The sequence below is a fragment of the Prinia subflava genome, chromosome 21 (assembly GCF_021018805.1).
Source record: "Prinia subflava isolate CZ2003 ecotype Zambia chromosome 21, Cam_Psub_1.2, whole genome shotgun sequence".
NCBI classification, from domain to species: Eukaryota; Metazoa; Chordata; class Aves; order Passeriformes; family Cisticolidae; genus Prinia; species Prinia subflava.
This window is the reverse complement of record NC_086267.1, coordinates 3,149,848-3,168,629: the sequence shown is the minus strand read 5'-3', so window position 1 is coordinate 3,168,629 and position 18,782 is coordinate 3,149,848. Positions and strand designations below refer to the sequence as shown.

At 49.6% G+C, this 18,782-nt stretch overlaps 1 protein-coding gene across 4 annotated transcripts in view; it reads right to left on the bottom strand.

The window, feature by feature from the left end:
* Positions 1 to 13,536: 13,536 nt before the first annotated feature.
* Positions 13,537 to 18,782, bottom strand: part of VPS13D (vacuolar protein sorting 13 homolog D) — a 94,226-nt gene continuing 88,980 nt past the window's right edge. For all 4 annotated transcript variants that reach the window (XM_063417483.1, XM_063417485.1, XM_063417484.1 and 1 more), the window contains 3 exons: positions 18,447 to 18,578; positions 14,737 to 14,977; positions 13,537 to 14,090 (listed from right to left, as the gene is read on the bottom strand). In XM_063417483.1, coding sequence (XP_063273553.1) covers positions 13,959 to 14,090; positions 14,737 to 14,977; positions 18,447 to 18,578 — 505 coding nt within the window. In that variant the 3' untranslated portion in view covers positions 13,537 to 13,958. The remainder of the gene's footprint in view (positions 14,091 to 14,736; positions 14,978 to 18,446; positions 18,579 to 18,782) is intronic.

The following is an 18,782-nucleotide window of genomic DNA, read 5'->3' as shown; positions in this document are numbered from 1 at the left end:
TGTGTGTTTGTTGTGGGTTTTTTATTGGTTTTGTTTGGGTTTTTTCACCCACAAACAGAAGCCTCTAAGTTGGAGATGTGGAGACTTGGACATAGATTTCCTTTGAAGCTTGACCTGTTAATTGCCCTCCTGTATTTTTAAAGTGAAAGTTGTGTCTCTCAAGGTTTTCACAAGCCCTTTTCTGTTATGAACAAACTCTGGGGTTTGGTGCTGAATTATTAAAATGGCTGCATCAACTATGTGCAGCTTTTTTTTTTTCAATTAGGTGATTCTGAAGCTACACCTGTAAACAATTTGAGCTTCATTGCATTCAGCTTGCCTTTAATTATGCAGGTATGGCATCATTTGAAGTGTTTTTGCTTTTCTGTGCTGGAAGGAGCAAACAGGGCTCTGTGGCACTGAGACTGACTTTCTCTCTCACCTGTTGTAACAATCCTGTTCCTTTTTACCCACCCATGACTAATTCCAGCAGTTTTGAAGAGGCATTAGCATCCATAACAAAGTTTGCACAAGGGATTCTTGTACAGGAATTATACATTTTTAGTTATTTTATATGTAACTTTATAGATATCTAATTTTATAGATTAATGGTGTTGAGGCAGTGGTGAGTACCTGTGCTGGCCCTGCTGTTGAGGAATACCAGGGGAGTTTGCCATGTGGGCTGAGGGGGTTTTGTGTATCCTCAGTTGACTTATGGAGCAGTTTGAAGTTTCATGTCTTCCTGACAACCTTTCTTAACTCTTCTCAGCAACTTCCATGCCTTGAAAACGTGGAGCATTAGATGGGGAGGGTGGTGCTGGGTCATGTGCTTTGGTAAGGGCGTGGGGGTTTTTATTTCAAAGAACTCTTTATAAACTGGTATTTTGCTACTTTGGTGTGGGAGTGGTGGAGTTTGGAATGGATGGTGTCACTAAATTAGTGACTGCATCAGAGCTAGGCCAGTCTTCAGTGCTTGCAGAGTAACGAAGCCACGTGTCAAGGCGAGATCATCTGCTGACCCTGGGAAATAATTTTAATATTGTTCATAGACCACAAGGAATTTCCACTTGTTGTAAAGCTGTCAGACTGTTTCTGCCCTTCCTGTCAGTGGGACAGGACCTCTGTGCTTGCAGACACACTGCAATGAGAGTTTTGGGCACTCTGATAATACAGATTGCAGAAATAGTAAGTTGTCTGTGAGAGTCTCTGCTGGACCTCAGGTGTATCAAAGCCATGGCTCAGCTGTGAGGTTCTTTGTCAGCTCAAAAATGATAAGGTTAACAGGAAACATTTGTTCTGCTCCATTCACAGAATCTCAAGCACGTCCTGAGTGCCCCTCTCGGGGAGGTGAGAGCAGGGTGCCAGCAGGAGGGGAGTGTGGATTCTGGAGGTCAAACACCAAAGGGAGCAGCAGCAGGGGCAGCCTGGCACGTTTGGTGTGTGCCTGCTCTGAAGCTGTGCCCAGCTCATTGAGAGGCCCATCACACGCACTGTGTGCAGAGTGTTGGGAGCAGTCCTGGGCACAGCAGGAAAACAGGGAGAGCTGCCAGGAGCGGCGTTCCGGGCGGCTTTTCCTGCGCTTTGCATCACCAGCGCCGAGCTCTGACGTGGGGAGCCAGGAGGGGCCCCGGGGCTGCTCCCAGGGCAGTGCCCTGCACGGCAGGGGAGTGGCACCTCGGGCTCCTTGGGCTCCTTGGCACCAGGTTTTGGGCACAGGGGCAGCACGGGTGGGAGGCTGTGGATTACCAGAGAAAGGGAAACTGCTCAGCAGCGTCTGAGCAGACCTTGGTGTGCTCTGCAGGGTGAGGAGCTTATGGGTGCAGAAAGGTCTGTGGATCAGGGGGTCCCGTTCTCCAATAGCTCATCTCAATACCCTCCAGCCTTTCCTCCACTGAATTTATGGGATTTGGAGTAAGAAAAGCCCTTTGGTGTCTCCCTGCTCATGCTCTTTGTCACTGCAGCTACTGCTCTGTGCTCTGCAAAGTTTAAATCTGTCTGTCAGGTTCCCTTTGAGGATCTTGAGCTCAGAGGTGAGGTGATGGACATCGTGGGTTAACTGGTGTCTCGGAGGCTGTGTGGGAGCTGTGTGCCAGCCCCTGGCAAGGGCTGCAGGGGGGTCAGGGATCCATCCTGAGCTCCTTTGGGAAGTGCTGCATCCTCGGGGGGTGAGAGCAGTGGCGGTGCAGGGGCTGCCACCCAGCCTTGGGAGGGCTGATAAGCTGGAACACCACGTCAGGCAATGCTGCTGACCGCAGGGCTTTTGTGTTTGCTCTCGTTGGAGTTTGGAGCATAAATAATGATTATCTGTGCGGTGCTGGGGCTCTGCTCTGTGCTCGCCCCGGGTCCCAGCCCCCGCTCCCCTCGGCAGGGTCAGGAGAAGGGAATTAGAGGCGGTGTCTTTGGCTGACATGAACCCGCTGGGGAGGGATGAGAGGAGGGGGTCTTGGGGGCTGGGTTCAGAGCAAGGTTAGCCAAATATCGGATAAATTAGGCAAGAGAAACAGACAGCTCAGCTTGCAGTGAACTTTTCACCCAGCTAACCTGTTCCTCACCCTGCCTTGCACAGGTGGAGTGCGACTGGAGCACAACCCTTGCTCTCCCTGCCTCCCTTCTCGCTGGGGTAAGGCATGGCCAAGGGGAGAGCAGGAGCTGATTGGAATCCAAGAAATATCAGAGCTCTCATTTCTCTAAAAGAACCCTGAAGTTAACACCACTAATTGCACAGGGGTTGGTCCATATTTGCTGCAGGGTGAATGAGGACAGATAATTACTGATCATAGAGGATTGGGAAGAAATTCCGTGCTGGAGAGGGCAAGGAATAAATGTGAGTGTCTAAACAGTGATGATTAGAGATTCTTTGTGGGAAAGCACAGGACTGGTGGAAATTCTGGTGTTTATTTCTCTGACTTTTCTTCTGCATTTTCAGTGCAAGTAAATACAAATAATTGCTGACAGATGTAAAAACATAGCATTATGCTAACCATTAAGGTTAATTTTTTTAGGTTAATAATAGATACTGATAACTTGACATGGTGTTCTTGGCTCAGACTCACATTACCTTGTTGAAATGGGCTGTGCTCCAGATGCACGTGTGGAACCAAGGGCTGCACTTCTTCTCTTGACCCTCTTCTGAATCCCCACGGTCTCCACTCTCCCCTCCCAAGAAAGCTCCAGGCAAATTAAAGTTCCTGGGGTTTAAGTAGCTGCTCCATCACAATCAGTGTGTAGTGGTGAGGCCTGAAGTTTTTGATCTTCTTTCTTATCTCTGGTTTGTGGTGTGACAGGTCTGTTGGAGAGCAATGTCTTGTATTGCTTCAGTATTGGGTTGAAAACCACTGTGTTGAATTGCAGCTCTAGGGTTCTCTAATCTTCCCTTTTCTCTCATTGTAGATAAGGTAGGTCTGAAACCAATAGCAGCTCTCTAATGCACAGTATTTCCAGGAGCCAAGTCCTATGTTTTTCTCTATTTGTGCCTAAATTCCATAGAAGTCCAAAAAGTAAAAAACATTTGTTGTAGAACCCTCTTTAGAAACTCTTACTGGAGAGCACTTCTGGATGGTAGATGCTGGGAGCTGTGTGTCTGGAAAGGGAAGAGCAGCCTGGAGATAATCCCTGACTTCAGGAGGCTGAGAGCCTTCCTGGAGCAGTGAATTGAATTATTTCAGCTTTGCCTCCTGCTCTGCTCCACACCCAGGGATGGTTTCCACCCCCATTTGGGATCTGGGAAGTTCTTGGAATTACCTATAAATGTCTTGTTCACACTCAGCTCCTCAGCTGCTGCCAGGTTTAGGTGACTGCCTGCAAAGGAGCACTGACAGCATCCCGTATTTTGCCCACAGGTGAGAAGCAAACATGGATTGGGTGACAGAGGTGTTTTATGTTGGCAGAAAATGGCTATGGTTCTGCACTTTGAGAAAAGGAGGGTGTTTTGTGGAAGGTGTAGAGAAAGGGATAAGGACTGTGATGTGGTTACTGTTGAGTTTCTGAGTCTGCTGATGCTACTGGTTGTTGATCAAAGAGTTTTTCTTCTCCTGCAGTTGTGTAAGAAGATAAAAGGGGTTGAGATGGGCACAAGGCAGCACCACCTCTGCTGCCCCTTTCTCTGCAAGGATGGGAGCTCTTGGGTGGGTCTGGTGAACCCAGAGAACAGATTCTGTTCAAACTCACTCTGTTGTTGGCTTTGGGCTGTTGCGTTGCTGTTCTGGTTTGGTTTTGTTCCCTCAGGATGGTTCCGGCTGATTTTACAACCTGTAGCTTCAAATACAAATTCCACCCTTGGGGAGGGGACAGGGCAAGGACAAGGTCAATGGTCATCAGATAAGTGAGGCTGCTCCTTCTCCAGCAGTTCAGGCATATTCATCAGAGCTCTAAGTAACATCATAATCTTGCCAAAGACAAATTTGCCTGTCTGATCTGTCAGAGTGTGTATTCTCCACAAAACCTGCTCCCTTTTCAATGCATTGGTGACATTTCCCAGACCTGTTTGGCCGATCACCCCGTGGCTCCAAACCCCTGTCATGGCAGGCTGGTGCCTTCTACTGTATTTTTTATTGCCCCTTGAGTGACATCATTTAAATGATGAGTCTCTGAGATGATTCATACCAAAAAAGATCTAATAATTGTTACCAGCTATTCAGATCAGTGTTACTGATTTCCCGCATCCTCCCACTGGTCCCTTGAGCTCCCCCACCCACTCGTTTTTCCTAATATTTCCCAGGCTCTCTGGCTACAGGCTCAGTGTGCCCTCTTCTGTGCTAAGGTGTGAGTGTCTGGCTCTCCCCAGAGGAACATTCAGGGTTTGGCTGCAGCAGAGGGGAAGAACTGAGCTGGAGTAGAACTGGGGGGTAAAGGGAGCTGCAGGGAGCTTCAGGGTGTTTGTGGCACATCCCTGATCCCTGTGCTGTGCTGGCAGGCTCTGGCAGTTCCAGAGATGGAACTGTGGCCAGTTCCAAGCTGGCTGAGTGCTGGATCTGCAGGGCTGGGGCACAGGACCCCGCTGGGATCTCTGGACAGTTTGCACAGGAGCAGCTCCACTCTCTGCCAAGGCTCCCACCAGGAGCAGCCCCGTGTGCTGCCACTGCTGTTCCAGCTGGGGGCTGGGGTGGGCTCTTCTCTCACAAATAAAGTTCCTCATCTCTGCAGCACTGTGAGCTGAAATCTGCATCGTGCAGTGATTTGTGTGGTCCATACAAAGCTGCCTTTGAGAGCAGTGGGTTTTTCAAGCAGCTCCTCGGCCTGGCCCCTTTTCCTCCTCATGTTCTCTTTTTGGATCCTGGTGCGTTTTTCCTTGATCTTTGAGTCCCTTCAACATCTGTATTCTCATTTTCTTACCTTCTTTGCTCAGTCTCTCTCTGGTGATTTCTTCTGCTGCCAGGTACACTCTTGTTTTCACCCAGAGTGAGATGGATCCAGAGCCCAGTGATGGAAAAGGGTTCTAGGTACACACAATGAAATATTTGGGCATGCACTGATATTATGGCAGCTGAACCTCTAAAGTTGATTTTATTCAGCTATTTTTGGCTGTGTTACTGTCCTGTGTAAGGCCTTAAAGAAACCATGGATATACAGATCTACAGAGCTGTCCGAAGCAAGGGAAACAGCTTCACCTGTCCTACTTATTAGCCCCAGGGGTGGGGTTTTGATCTGACTGTTGGTTATTGGGGGGCAGGAGAGTGATTAGTTTGAAAATTGTGCTGTCAGAAGTTCTTATACAGGAAGTAAAGAGCCACTTCTTTTGTAGAGCTAATTTTGTCACTCTTGCTGGGAGGGGCTGGGATGGCAAGGACCCAAAAATTAGTGTTCTCCACAGTATTTGGGGGATGTTCTTTACTTTGCAGACAGTGACAAGGAGAATGAAGGGATGTTGAGGAAACAGGACACGGAGACAAAGTCTCAGTTGGTGGAGGACCTCTTTGGATGACTAAAAAAATTTGGTTCATTTCCTAGACTCCAATTTTTTACAGGAAAAAACCCCTTTGTTTGAGGTTTTCCTATGGAGGAGATATGAGTATATTGAATGTTCAGAATATTAAAGAAAGGTATCTATCACGTAATCCAGGCCTCACACAGGATTCCCGGATATTCCAGTGAATTTATGGGTTATAGTGATATAAATAAGTGAGATGATGACAAGGCCTGTGGCTGGCTGGTCCTGATTCTGCAGCCTGTGAAGTTCAGCACCCCCTGAGAGTTTTCTTCTGGAGAGAACCTGGGAAACCCTGGGGCCAGGCTGAGCTGTGCCCTGTTCCCTTTGGGGAGGAGAACTTTGGGAGCCCCTAGGGCTGTGCCCTGTTCCTTTTTGGGGACCCTTGGAGCTGTTCCCTCTTCTCTTTGGGAACCCCTGGGCCAGGATGTGCCCTGTTCCCCTTGGGGAGGAGAACTTTGGGAACCCCTGGGGCTGTGCCCTGGGCCCTTTAGACCCCCGAGTTGTTCCCTGTTCCCTTTGGGACCCCCCAGGCTGTTCCTGTTCCCTTCGGGATCCCCTGGGCTGTTCCCTGTTCCCTTTCGACCCCCAGGCCGCCTGTGCCCTGCTGTTCCCCTCAGGAGGAGCCCTGTGCCGCAGTGCTGTGGCAGCAGAGCCCCTTTCCTCTCCCCGGGGTGGATTTGGGGAGCAGCAGAGCCCCTTTCTCCTCTCCAGTGTGGATTTAGGGAGCAGCAGAGCCCCTTTCTCCTCTCCAGGGTGGGTTTGGGGAGCAGCAGAGCCCCTTTCTCCTCTCCAGGGTGGATCTGGGGAGCAGCAGAGCCCCTTTCTCCTCTCCAGGGTGGATTTGGGAGCAGCAGAGCCCCTTTCTCCTCTCCAGGGTGGATTTGGAGAGCAGCAGAGCCCCTTTCTCCTCTCCAGGGTGGATCTGGGGAGCAGCAGAGCCCCTTCCTCCTCTCCCTGGGGTGGATTTGTGGAGCAGCAGAGCCCCTTTCCTCTCTCCAGGGTGGGTTTGGGGAGCAGCAGAGCCCCTTTCTCCTCTCCAGGGTGGATTTGGGAGCAGCAGAGCCCCTTTCTCCTCTCCAGGGTGGGTTTGGGGAGCAGCAGAGCCCCTTTCTCCTCTCCAGGGTGGGTTTAGGGAGCAGCAGAGCCCCTTTCTCCTCTCCAGGGTGGGTTTGGGGAGCAGCAGAGCCCCTTTCTCCTCTCCAGGGTGGGTTTACGGCCGCTCTTGTGCAGGCAGAGCCGCTGGCACCGCGGCCCCTCAGCGTCAGCAGCGAGGGGAAGGAGAGCTCAGCGTAACCTTTGCCGTGTTATTTATTATCGCTTTGCAGCCCCCTGGAAAATGAACTTTGGAAACTCGAGGGCCGATGGTGAGGGCGAATACTGGGAAAAGCCCGGGAATCAGCAAATCCATTGTGTTGCGCTGACAGAAAGATACTGTTACAACACACTTCAGCTGCCAACTTGCTGCAGTCACTCAATCCATCACGGTGGGCTGGGGGATCACAAGCCAGTGAAACTCAGCCTGGCGTGTTATTTTAGTCTTACATGGACTGTGAGATAAACGGGGCATGAACCGGCCCCCTGGCAGGGGGTCGACCCCCGGCGCCCTCATTAAAGTGCCAATCAAAAAGAGTAATGGGAGGGGGAATGGAAAACTGGCTCCTCCAGCCTCTCACCGCGCTCAGCCCCGGCAACTTGCACAGGCCAAGGGAAATATTTCTGTTCTGAACAGGGGCCAGGCCTCCAGAAGTGCTCCGTGCTCGGCCTGGAGCCCCGAGTCCCCCCCGGGGCCGTGTGGGGCGAGCCCGGCCCGCGGGGCTGGCGGGGACAGGGCCCTGCTGGGCTCCGGGAGGAGCTGGGGATGGGGGTCTGTCTGTCCGTGGATGTGTCTGTGCTGTCTGTCTGTGGGTGCACAGGCCCTGGGTTGTGTGCCCGGTCCCTCGGGGATGGGTTTTGTGTCAGAAGTGGCGCCTGGTTCGGTGTTTGTGTGTGGAAGGCGCGGTGGGTCCTGCCCTCAGCGCTGCCCCCGGCCTGGGCGGCTCCTGCTCCGTCCGAGGGGTGGCTGCGAGCCCTGTGCTCTGTGGGTTTATTTCTGCTGGAACACGCAGCAAATCGACCCTGGATAATCCTGGAGTGAGTACGGACATGAGGCTGCTGCTGGTGCTGGGATCCCTGAGCTCTGCTGTGCTGGTGGTGCTGGGTTTGACACTGGGAGCGCTCCCAGCGCTGCTGAGGGGATCCCTGGATGGCCTGAGGTGTGCTCTGGGTGATGGATAAATCCACGTTCTTCTGCGTGTTGATTTCCCTCTGCTGTGTGCTCAAGGGACAGGGGAAAAGTGTCTGTGGAAAGAAAGGTGAGTGAAGTTGTACGTGTAATGTAGATTTTTATTGTTTGACATCAGGAAGCTGGAAGTGGGGGAGCTGGCTCTTAAACCTGCTTATAAATGTCAGCCCTGGAGTGATCTCACTGTGATTATAACCTTGGCAGATGTTCATTTTTGCTCGCAAGGTTTCAGCAGCAGCACAGAGTGTCTCCAGGTAGATACTGGCCTGGTTTAAAAAATATATATTTTATGGACAGGATCAGCAGTTGGGATTAGTGCAGCATAATGTCAGAGCAGTAACATCAAAGAATGACTGCCACAAAGCAAGGAGGGCCCACGTGGATGTGACATTGTCCACTGGGGCTGGTACAGGTTAGAGGCACCCAAGAGAGGGAGGAAGGAAACGTGTCCAGGTCTGGAGCCCTCAGCACAGGGAAGACGTGGAGCAGGTCCAGAGGAGGCCACAGAGATGCTCCAAAGGCTGGAGCTCCTCTGGAGCCAGCCTGGGAGAGCTGGAGGCTTTCCAGCCTGGAGTAGAGGAGTCTCCAGGGAGACTTAGAGACCCTTCCACTATTTCAGGAGGCTTTGCTAGAAAGATGGGAGAAAATTTTTAGCAGGGCCTGCAGCTACAGGAGAAGAGAAAGTGGTCTTGAAGTAGAGTCAGACCAGATACAAGGAAGAAAATTTTACAGTGAAAGTGAGGCACAGTCACAGGTTGCCCAGAGCAGTGGTAAAAGCCCCATCCATGGAAACACCCAAGCCAAACTATTCAATGACTGTAAATAGCATGATTGGAACCAGTTTTGTACTGAGCCAGGTCAGAAATAATGATTGTACCCATTTATACACAAAATTCTAGAACATTTCCCTGTCTGAACTGGGGGCATATGGATTCTGTCTCTGGATAAGGCTTTGAAGGATCGTGTAAGTGCTGTTGTACCACAAATAAAAATGTGTTCTGGCATAGCAGGTAGTGCTGAATACAATCTTCACATTTCTGGCATGTTTACCCCAAATACTGTTTTCTCCACACTTTGAGATTCAAATAAATCTAGAAAAAGGATGAATGGAAGGACCTAGAATTGCCCACTGGCAGAGGGGAGGCAACAGTGGTGATTCCCCTGCTGCTGGAGCTGCTGAAGGAGCCTTACTTTGCTAAAGAAGGCTGGGGGGAGTCTGCTCATGCAAACGATGGGTTACTTGTAAAAATGATTTGATTTTTCCCCTCCCATTAAACCTGCATGCAGGCACAGGTTTTTTGCTACATCATTATTTTGATACCCGGTGGTTTGTGCGGCTGGATGTGGATTGTTTGCCAAAGGCCTTGGAGCAACAGTCCTCAGGAATGGTGAGTCACCCTCCCGGGGCAGAGCAAATGTTTGCTTTTGCGGTGTCTGGAGGGCTGAGGGATAGCTGGTATGATGGATTTCTCCTTTATTTATTGGAATTCCTCTACAGCTGAAGCATGCAGGGGACTTTTTTTGCTGGCATTTTCAGAACCCATTGTTCTGCAGCTCCCATCCACAGCCCTTGTCCTCTGGGTGACCCAGCCGTTTATCCAAAATGGAAATGCACATGGAAGCTGTTTACTTGGCCCATGGCCTTTCAGTGCTTTTGAGTCTGCCCAGAGCAGGCCTGAGGCACAGGGCTGCTCTTACCCATGTGCTGGGCACAGGCTCAGGCAGAGGAGTGTCAGCTACAGGGAAGAAAACCCAAAACCCCAACAATACAGCAGCCAACCCCAGTGACACTGTCATGTATAAATCATGTGTTACTGGCACAGGGTGGGGAGACCCTGGCACAGGTTTGCCCAGAGAAGCTGTGGACATTTCCTCATGACATTTCCTCATCCTTGGACATGTCCCAGGCCAGGCTGGATGGGGATTGGAGCAGGTTAGGAGAGTGGAAGGTGTCAGTGCCCATGCCAGGGGGAGGATGGGATGGTTTTTTAAGGTCCCTCCCCAGAATCCTGGGATTCTGAGGCTCTGTTCTTCATGAGTGTCCCCAGGCCCTGTCAGAGCTGAGCCCTCAGAGGGAACTGCAGTTTGCACCCACAGCATTTGTATTTCTGGCCAAAAAAGTGCTGTGGTTCTACTGAGCAAAACAATATGACTGCTTTTTCCCCAGTGTTTGTCAGTGGTTAATGAGTAACGTTTTCTTTCTGGCAGCAATCCTTGTCAGATTCTGCCCTCTCCTGCACCAGAGGTATGAGCAGGGCTGGTCAGACCCAGCTGGGGCTGAGTTTGCCTCATTCTCCCACTCCAGAAAATCTGCTCCTGGAGAACCCCAAAAGCTCCATGGCTCTGTCAGACCGCTCCCAGTCCTGTTAACAAAACATTTTCTTGGCCAGGGATGGTTCTGGCAGGGGAAGGCAGATGGGTTTGTGCTGCCCTGAGCCCTCTGTCAGAGCTGTCAGACCATTTGGGAGGCCACCAGCAGCTGTAAGAAATGGGCTGCAAGAAAGTCAGACCTGTAACACAAGGGGAGTGGGACGTGCTTTGTCCCAGTCCTGCATTTGATAAAATTAAACAACATAATGTGGAGTTAGAGTGTGCTGTCAAGCTGGAATGCTGCAGCATCCAGACTGGAGTCTGAAGCTCTGGCCACATTTTATTATTATGTTATTATTTTTATGATCTTATTTTTGTATAGTTTTTATTTATTTTTATTTTACTTTATTGTATTTGTTCTCAGAAAAATAAGGCTGTTCTCCTTTTGCGACAACCCTGCCCTTAGGAGGGTGGAATAGAGGAGTTTGGAACACAGCCTTTGCTTTTCAAGAGAATGTTGAAGTATATGTATATTTTGGGATGTGTGCATGTATTAAAAGAAGTAGTACAGAAGCATACACATGCACAGTGTTATTGGCAGAAGAAAACGTGAATAAATGGACTTTGAGCAGCTCTTGACTTAATTAAAATGTGCTTTGATTTTGCTTTGGGGTTGGTTTTTTTTTGTTGTTTGTTTGGGTTTTTTTAAAATATGTGTGCAGCAACCTGTAATCTAGAATATATTCACTGAAACCTGTTTATTCAGTGTGAGGTGTCAGGGGTGAAGTCATTGTGAGCAGCAAATCAAGGCAGGTTTCTCTGAGAAAAAAAAGAGAGGGAGGGTTGGGAGGATTTGTCAGCCCATTGGGTTGTGCACTGGAGGAAGCAGGTTCACACTAAATAGTGCTTTAGAGAGAAAAACAAGTTTAAAACATATATGTAGTTGGGCTAAGATGTTACCAAGTATTTTATTGAAAATAGATAAATGTTGAAAAGCATCACGCAGTCTAGGAAATTAGATAGTGAAGAGATCACAAGGGCGCTGTCACTGGGAAATGTCTGATTATTGCTCTGGTTTGAGATGGGGCCCATTTAGCCACTTAGCTTCTCCCCACAAAAATGTAAACACTGCAGTGCCTTGGAAAGCAGCCCCTGGGACTGGAGCTGAGCACACGGAGATCACACGGAGCTGCTGGGGCAGGGCAGGGGGAGGAAGGGTCGTTCATGTCTGCCCCATGCTCCTGTCACTGCAGGGACCCCTCAGGCTGTGGGAGCTGTTGGGGACGGGATCATTCCTGATCTAGCAGTGATGGCAAGGGAAGGAGTGAACTGTGAACATGCCATGGATGGGGAAGGCACACAGGACTTCACCTCTGGTTTTGGAGTCTGAGTTTCTGTTTTCCAGTTACTTTCATGCCTTGAGCAAGTGAGGCCATTCCCTGTCTCAGCAGTGGGCAGTGGTGCCGTGTCCTGCAGCCAGCCTTGGTGACAGGGTCAGTTTTGGGGTGGGGCTGTTCCCAGCAGGGACAGGGTGGACACAGCCCCTGCATTTGTTCACCTTTGCAGGAGCACTGGAGTGAAACTGGGCCAGGGAAAAGGGCAGGAGAGGGAGAGGGAGAGGGAGAGGGAGAGGGAGAGGGAGAGGGAGAGGGAGAGGGAGAGGGAGAGGGAGAGGGAGAGGGAGAGGGAGAGGGAGAGGGAGAGGGAGAGGGAGAGGGAGAGGGAGAGGGAGAGGGAGAGGGAGAGGGAGAGGGAGAGGAGAGGAGAGGAGAGGAGAGGAGAGGAGAGGAGAGGAGAGGAGAGGAGAGGAGAGGGAGAAAAGGGAGGGCAGGGAAAAGGGGAGAACAGTCAAGAAGAGGAAAGGTGGAAAGGATGGAAAAAGGAAGGAAGAGGGAGGACAGGAAAGGTAAAGGGGATGAGAGGCCTGGGAAAACTGGTGTCTCCACTCTGCTCAAGGAAAGAGCAGAGTGGAGAAGGAAGACACAGAAAGGTGTCATTTCCCCGTGTCGTTTTCTCAGGTGTCATTTCCATGCTGTGTGGGGTCTTTACCAGTTACAGACAGTTCCTCCTTCCTGCCCCTGCTGAGGTGTTCTTTCATCTGCTCTTTATTCCTCTGGAGCTGGGCAGGTGTTTTCACACAAATACCTCTCCGAGTTCAGGGCACTCCAAGGGTGCCACTGCTCAATGAGGTGTTTGCACATCATCTCCTCCTGGATTGTTACAGACCCCGGGTACTCCCTCCACCCCCTGGAAATGCTCCAAACAGCAGTGAGCTACTCCTTGTTCTCCCTCCCCACCTTTCGCAGCCCAGTATTTTACAGGAGCTCACAACTGGTTTCATTCTAACCTTCAGTACCAAAATATTCCCATGTGTCTTCATGAAAGGACTTTACCTTCAAATTACCTTTTAAAGCTCTACTTACACTGAATCAAAAGGTTTATAAAGTCACGCTTTGAAATGCAGATTACCCAGTTTTGTCTTCACAATCAAACCTGGCACCTCCAGGGAGAAAATGTGACTCTGAGGGCTCCAGTGCTGTGGGTTAAGGTGTTTAAGAGCCCTCATTCCTCCCTCTTAGTGTGGCTACAGTTAATGAGACAAATACTGATGTGGTGTACAACACTGGGAAAAAAACCTCATTATTTTTATTATTTAGAAGTTTACTTCTGAGGATACTGTGAAGTCCAGCAGGCTGGTGATCTCCTCTCCCCCACCCTTCCTCCACCTGAGGGAAGGGAAAATCTGAAGTTAAAGGCTCCATTTCCAAGGCTGCCCACTTCAACTACTTCAAAAATAAGTCAGAAAAGGGACCTTGAGATGCAGACTGTGAACATAAAACTGAATCCTCCTTGTATGATTTACCAAAATGCATTTTTTTGTTAAAAAAGAGGCTGACCAGGCCTCCTGTATTTACCTGTATTAGTGAGTTAAGAGTAAAAACAACAAAAAGCCCACCAAACCACCCAACCAGTGCCCCAGTGTTGATGCACCCCATTCCTGGTGTTAAAGCTCCAAACAGGACACCTGTGCTCCAACAGCTGAAATGAATTCTTCATTTTATTTTTTAAAGGTTTATCTACATTCCTGCACTGTGAAAATCAGTTTTCTCACGGAAAAAAGACAGAGAGCGAGAAGAGCTTGTGTCACGTAGTGCAGTATGACTCAGTAGAGCTCCTTTAATTTCTTTACACAGTAAACAGACTCATATTTATACCAACACCCTCTGCCCGTCATATTTACATGGACACTTGTACATATATACATGTTAGCAAAATACAGGGCTTCTCTCAGACCCAAAGCTGTGTCAGCTACACCTCTGTTATACAACTAGTGCTTAAAAAAGAAAAGCCACCTCTTTTGTTTTCTCTAAATACTAAAATTATATTTTTTTCCTTCTCTAGTCACACAATTCTGGCTCCAGCCTGGTACTTGCAGCTTTCTGGCAGTGAGGAAATGGATTTTCAAGAGTCCAGCTCGAGTTGCTCCTGATTTTCACTAAGTCTCAGCATCAGCTGCTGCTCATAGTAAAGGCTCTTTGCATAGTTGATTTCTTGGGACAGCTTTACTGCCAGAGCTTCTGATTTCACTTTCACCTGCAGAAAGAAAAGGGATTTTTCTTAATGTGCTGCTGCTGTCAGCTAAAACAGAATAGATTTTAGATTTGAAGTAAGGGACAGAAAGGTTTCAGTGGAGTTTCCTTCTCAGCACTGAGGCTGGAGCAAGGAAGAAGCGTGAGGGAGCCCCAGGTACACACAGAGAGATCCAAGGCTGAGAGCAGGAGCCCTGTGCCATATCTGGGGTTATTTCCTTTGCTCCCCTCCCACCTTTTATGTGGCTGCTCTGTTTGGAATGTGAACTCACTCGGGTCAGGGGTGAGCCTGGAACTGGGCCTGGGGAACAGCCCCTGAGCAACCACTGGAATGGCCCAAAATACAAACTCTGGGTCCAGAGTTAGAGACCTCAGAAAATCCTACATATGGGAGAGGATGGAACACACAGCAAAGTACCCAAGTTGCACTGCTGTGGTAAAGTTAAAAGCCTTCCACAGGTAATACATGTTTCTTCCTGTTACGTTTCTGCCTGCAGGAATATTTTAGGGTTTTCCTTTCTTCAGCTTTCCCAGGAGTTTAGGGAGCCCCTTCTCCAGTCCCTGAGACCCGGGCAGCAGCTCCTTTCAGAGCCTGTGACTGAACCCTCTGGTGACGAGGGGAGCACAGGGGAAGGGGGGCAGCTCCTCACCATGGGCCGCTGCTGGGAGGGGCCTGGCATGGCCACGCCGCTGCTGGTGTTGACAGCCTTCTTGGTGAGCTGGATGTACACGTTCCCGTGGTCCTTGGACACCAGGCAGTGGTACAGGTCATCGTACCTGACCTCCAGGAAGATGCAATCCCTGTCCGTGCAGTCCCCGCTCCTCAGGAAATACACGGCCTTGGACGAGATGAGCACGCAGTAGCTGTCGATGTTCTCCACGGCAATGAAACTGCAACGGAGCAGGAAACATCATTAGCTTCAAGCTAGAAATAGCAAATTAACCTGTGTCTTCACCTGTTGTGTGACCTTCAGGAGTTCATCAGAAAATGTAGTAGTGCAACATGTAGGGCTCATCTGTATTTAATTTAAACTGTTTAGAAATGGAGCTGATGAAGGACACGCTCACCTAGTTATAAAAAGATCATGCTGTAAATCAAATATTAGTGCTGCCTGCCTGGCCACCAGCTCTGGGCATTGCAGGGACACATAAAATGTCCTTTGACAAGAACTTAGGAACAGTAATTCCTGTGCTCTGCAGCACTGCAGGTCCTAATGCTGGAGTTTAATTGCAACTGACTTCAGTTCCAGAGCTGGTATGGGAAAGGTTTGCAGACATTTATGACAAGAGCTATCCTGTAACCCTCCTGTGCTTCCCTGCTCCCCACACCTCCCTGCCTTCAAAACCAAAAACAAGTTGAACCTGCTGCCAGGATCAGTAGCAGAAAAGAGAAATTAGCTGTTTAACAAGGGGTGAGAGGTTAAGCAGCAAGCAGGTTTCCCCAGGGAGATTAGGCTGAGTGATGAATAGGAAGAGGGAGAGAAGAGTGAGTTAGGAATATTGAGAGCTATGATGGCTGAAAAAGCTCATGTGTAAAAGAATAATTGTAAGGTGCAAAAGTGAAATGGAAGTTGAACACACAAATGATTCTCCCCCACTTCTGATTTACTACTGAAATGAACCTGATTAGTGGGGCTTTTCAAATGCTGAAAAATTCAGCAACTTGAATGCAGAATCATAGCTGAGCACAGTAACAGTTAAATAGAGTAAAAAAGCTCTGCCAACAGCCCCCAGGGTTGACACAGAGGTAAAGGAGGCATCTGCTGCTGTCAGGCAGGTTCCCAATTGCTGCCCTCTGAGCCACTGCTCACACAAACCTGCCTGCTGTCCTCACATCCTGCAGAATCCTCCACTGGCTTAAAATCAGTGACCTTTGTCACTAACTCAGTGTTTTTGGTAAACAGAAAAGTTCCCCATCTCCAAACGCACCCTTGGCTCTACCAGTTAAACATCACTGTGCACAAGCCACTCTGATCTGAAGCCAAATAAACCCAGAGCTATAAAAGGTATGTTAATAGCCAAAAGTATGGCAAGAGGTCAGGCCTGGGTTTATTTTTGTGGTATAAAAGGATAACTCCAGTAATTCTGTGTTCCCAGTGCTCTCACAGGCACTGCTCTGCACTGGGAAAGGTGCACACACCAACCCCAGCCCAGCCTGTCACGTCAGTGCTGGGAAGGGACAACCAGCCCCATTAAAAAGGGCCTGGAACGGGCTCTGCCCAGCTCTGAGCTTGGATGAAGCTCCAGGAGGGGATAAAAACCCCCTGTGTTCCTTTAAGTAAAACAAACTGGAAGAAAAGTGGATTTCAGCTTAGAGGAACCCAGGTGAAAGACAACATTACCACAATTCCGGAAATCAGCAGCTGCCCTGCAGTTTTCCATTGGAGTTCAAACACTTCAGGGTAAGGTTCTGCCTTTGAAATTAGTTAAATAGCATGGAGAGTGACATTTTTTATGAAGTGTCACAGAAAACTTAATTTCAACCCGGAGCAGCAGTACAGCTGCAGAGGAACAGCCTGGTGCCCTGCACAGGCACATCAAACGTGAGTGTTTGAGGGAGCCCCAGAGCCAGGCAGGCCAGGAGGCTGCAGGGGACACCAGGACACCCACGGGGACAGCAGGACACTGCCAGCTGCCCCCAAGCACAGGGGGAGCACCGGGCACTGCCCACTGCTCTGTGAGAACAACACAGGATGAACGCACTGCTCCTTGCAAGGCTTCTGCTGGTGGCATGTATGTATTGTGGGGAATGGAAACAGAGGTCAGGGAGTTAATGGAGAAGCCCAGAAACATTAGCTAATTTGTAGTTCAGGCTCTACATTTTGTTCTAAGTTTGAGTCATGCATCATTACCTTTGCTCTTGCCAACTGTTCTCCTCAGTGTCTAGTTCTTAAAACAGGTATTTTGAACCTTTTCAGATACTACTGCAAGATACAACTTTTTTTTTTAAACCTATACATCTACACTACTAAAATAATCTCAAATTAATAAAATTAAAAATTAAATGAAACATGATCCAGTAGAACAAAGTAGAAGCAACCAGATCTCTGGAGAATTTGTGGGGTTTTTAACAACATCAGGAAGTAATTACACAATATTTTCCAGAAGTGAAACAGCGAGCCTAACTGGAAAAAAATGTGGAAACATTTAGTTAGAACAGTAGAGCAAGGTATTAAACCCCCTTTTATGGATTTAACTCTGAAGAAAAATATGCAAATAATCAGGTCTTCAAATGTGTTTCTGATTATGATACTAGGATAAAAGTCAGAGGCATAATTATGTACTTATTTTCCATGACAAGAAACACTGTGTTCCTGCTGAATGATGTTCCCAATGGCGAGAGTCACAGTGAATGAACAGTGTGACTCGATGACAAAGGCACTGCTCTGCTCTGGGCTGCTCTGCTGATGGGGTTTGGTCACAAATTGCTCTTTCCAGTCTGCCCAAGAGCCATCCTGAACAGGCACAAGGAGATGGGAACAGGATACCCCAAATGTGAACTCACAGGGCCACAGGTAAGGGGACATTGCAGCCTCTTCCTCAGCAGAACCTGGAGTGGCACGTGGAACCTGCCCAGTGACACTGGTGACACCGAGTGACCCTGCTGGACCTGTACCTCCCTCTGCAGCTCCACCTCAGCAGTTCTGACCCTGTGCATTGGCAGAGGTGCTGATGGTGGCAGACACATCTGACACCCTCTCCTGACACAGCTGATCAGCAACTGTGGCTGAGATTGGCCAAGTGATGAATTCTGCCTTCAGACCCCAATCCAACAAACTGATACTCCTCCTGTAGGATCACAGAATAATTTGGGTTGGAAAAGCCCTGAGACCATCAAATCCAACTGTTCCCCCAGCACTGCCCAGGCCAACACTACCCATAGCCCCAAGTGCCACATCCACATGGATTAAATCCCTCCAGGGATGGCAACTACCCTGGGAAGCCATGCCACGGCTTTATGACTTTCCATGAATAATTTACCCCAATATCCAACCTGAACCTCCCCTGGTGCCACTTCAGGCCATTTCCTCTCATCCTGTCCCTTGTTCCTGTCCCCTGTTCTGTGGGAGCAGAGCCTGACTGGCTGCACCCTCCTGTCAGGAGCTGTGCAGAGCCACAAGGTCCCCCCTGAGCCTCCTTTTCTCCAGGCTGAGCTCCCCCAGCTCCCTCAGCCTCTCCTGGTGCTGCAGGCCCCTCCCCAGCTCTGTTCCCTTCTCTGGACACGCTCCAGACCCTGAGTGTCCTTGCAGGGGTGAGGGCCCAGAATGAACACGTGTGTGTGAGGCAATTTTACACATGGAGACGATGGCAGCAAGCAGAACAGAGCTCAGAGAGGCTGTGCACGTGGCTGTGTACTCACAACTCGTCCTGGATGTTGTCTGTCAGTTTGAAGAGCTGCTCCTGTCCCTCTGCTTGGCTCTCCAGGTAGCGGGGCAGCAGCCCCTGGGGTCCCCGGCAGCACCGCGGCTTCCGCACCCGCTCCGCCTGCGTCCTGTGGCCAGAGACACACAGAGATCACCTGAGCCCTTCCTGCCACTGACACCCGTGTGCACACAGAGATCACCTGGGACAGCCCTTCCTGCCACTGACACCTGTGTGCACACAGAGATCACCTGAGCCCTTCCACTGACACCTGTGTGCACACAGAGATCACCTGGGACAGCCCTTCCTGCCACTGACACCTGTGTGCACACAG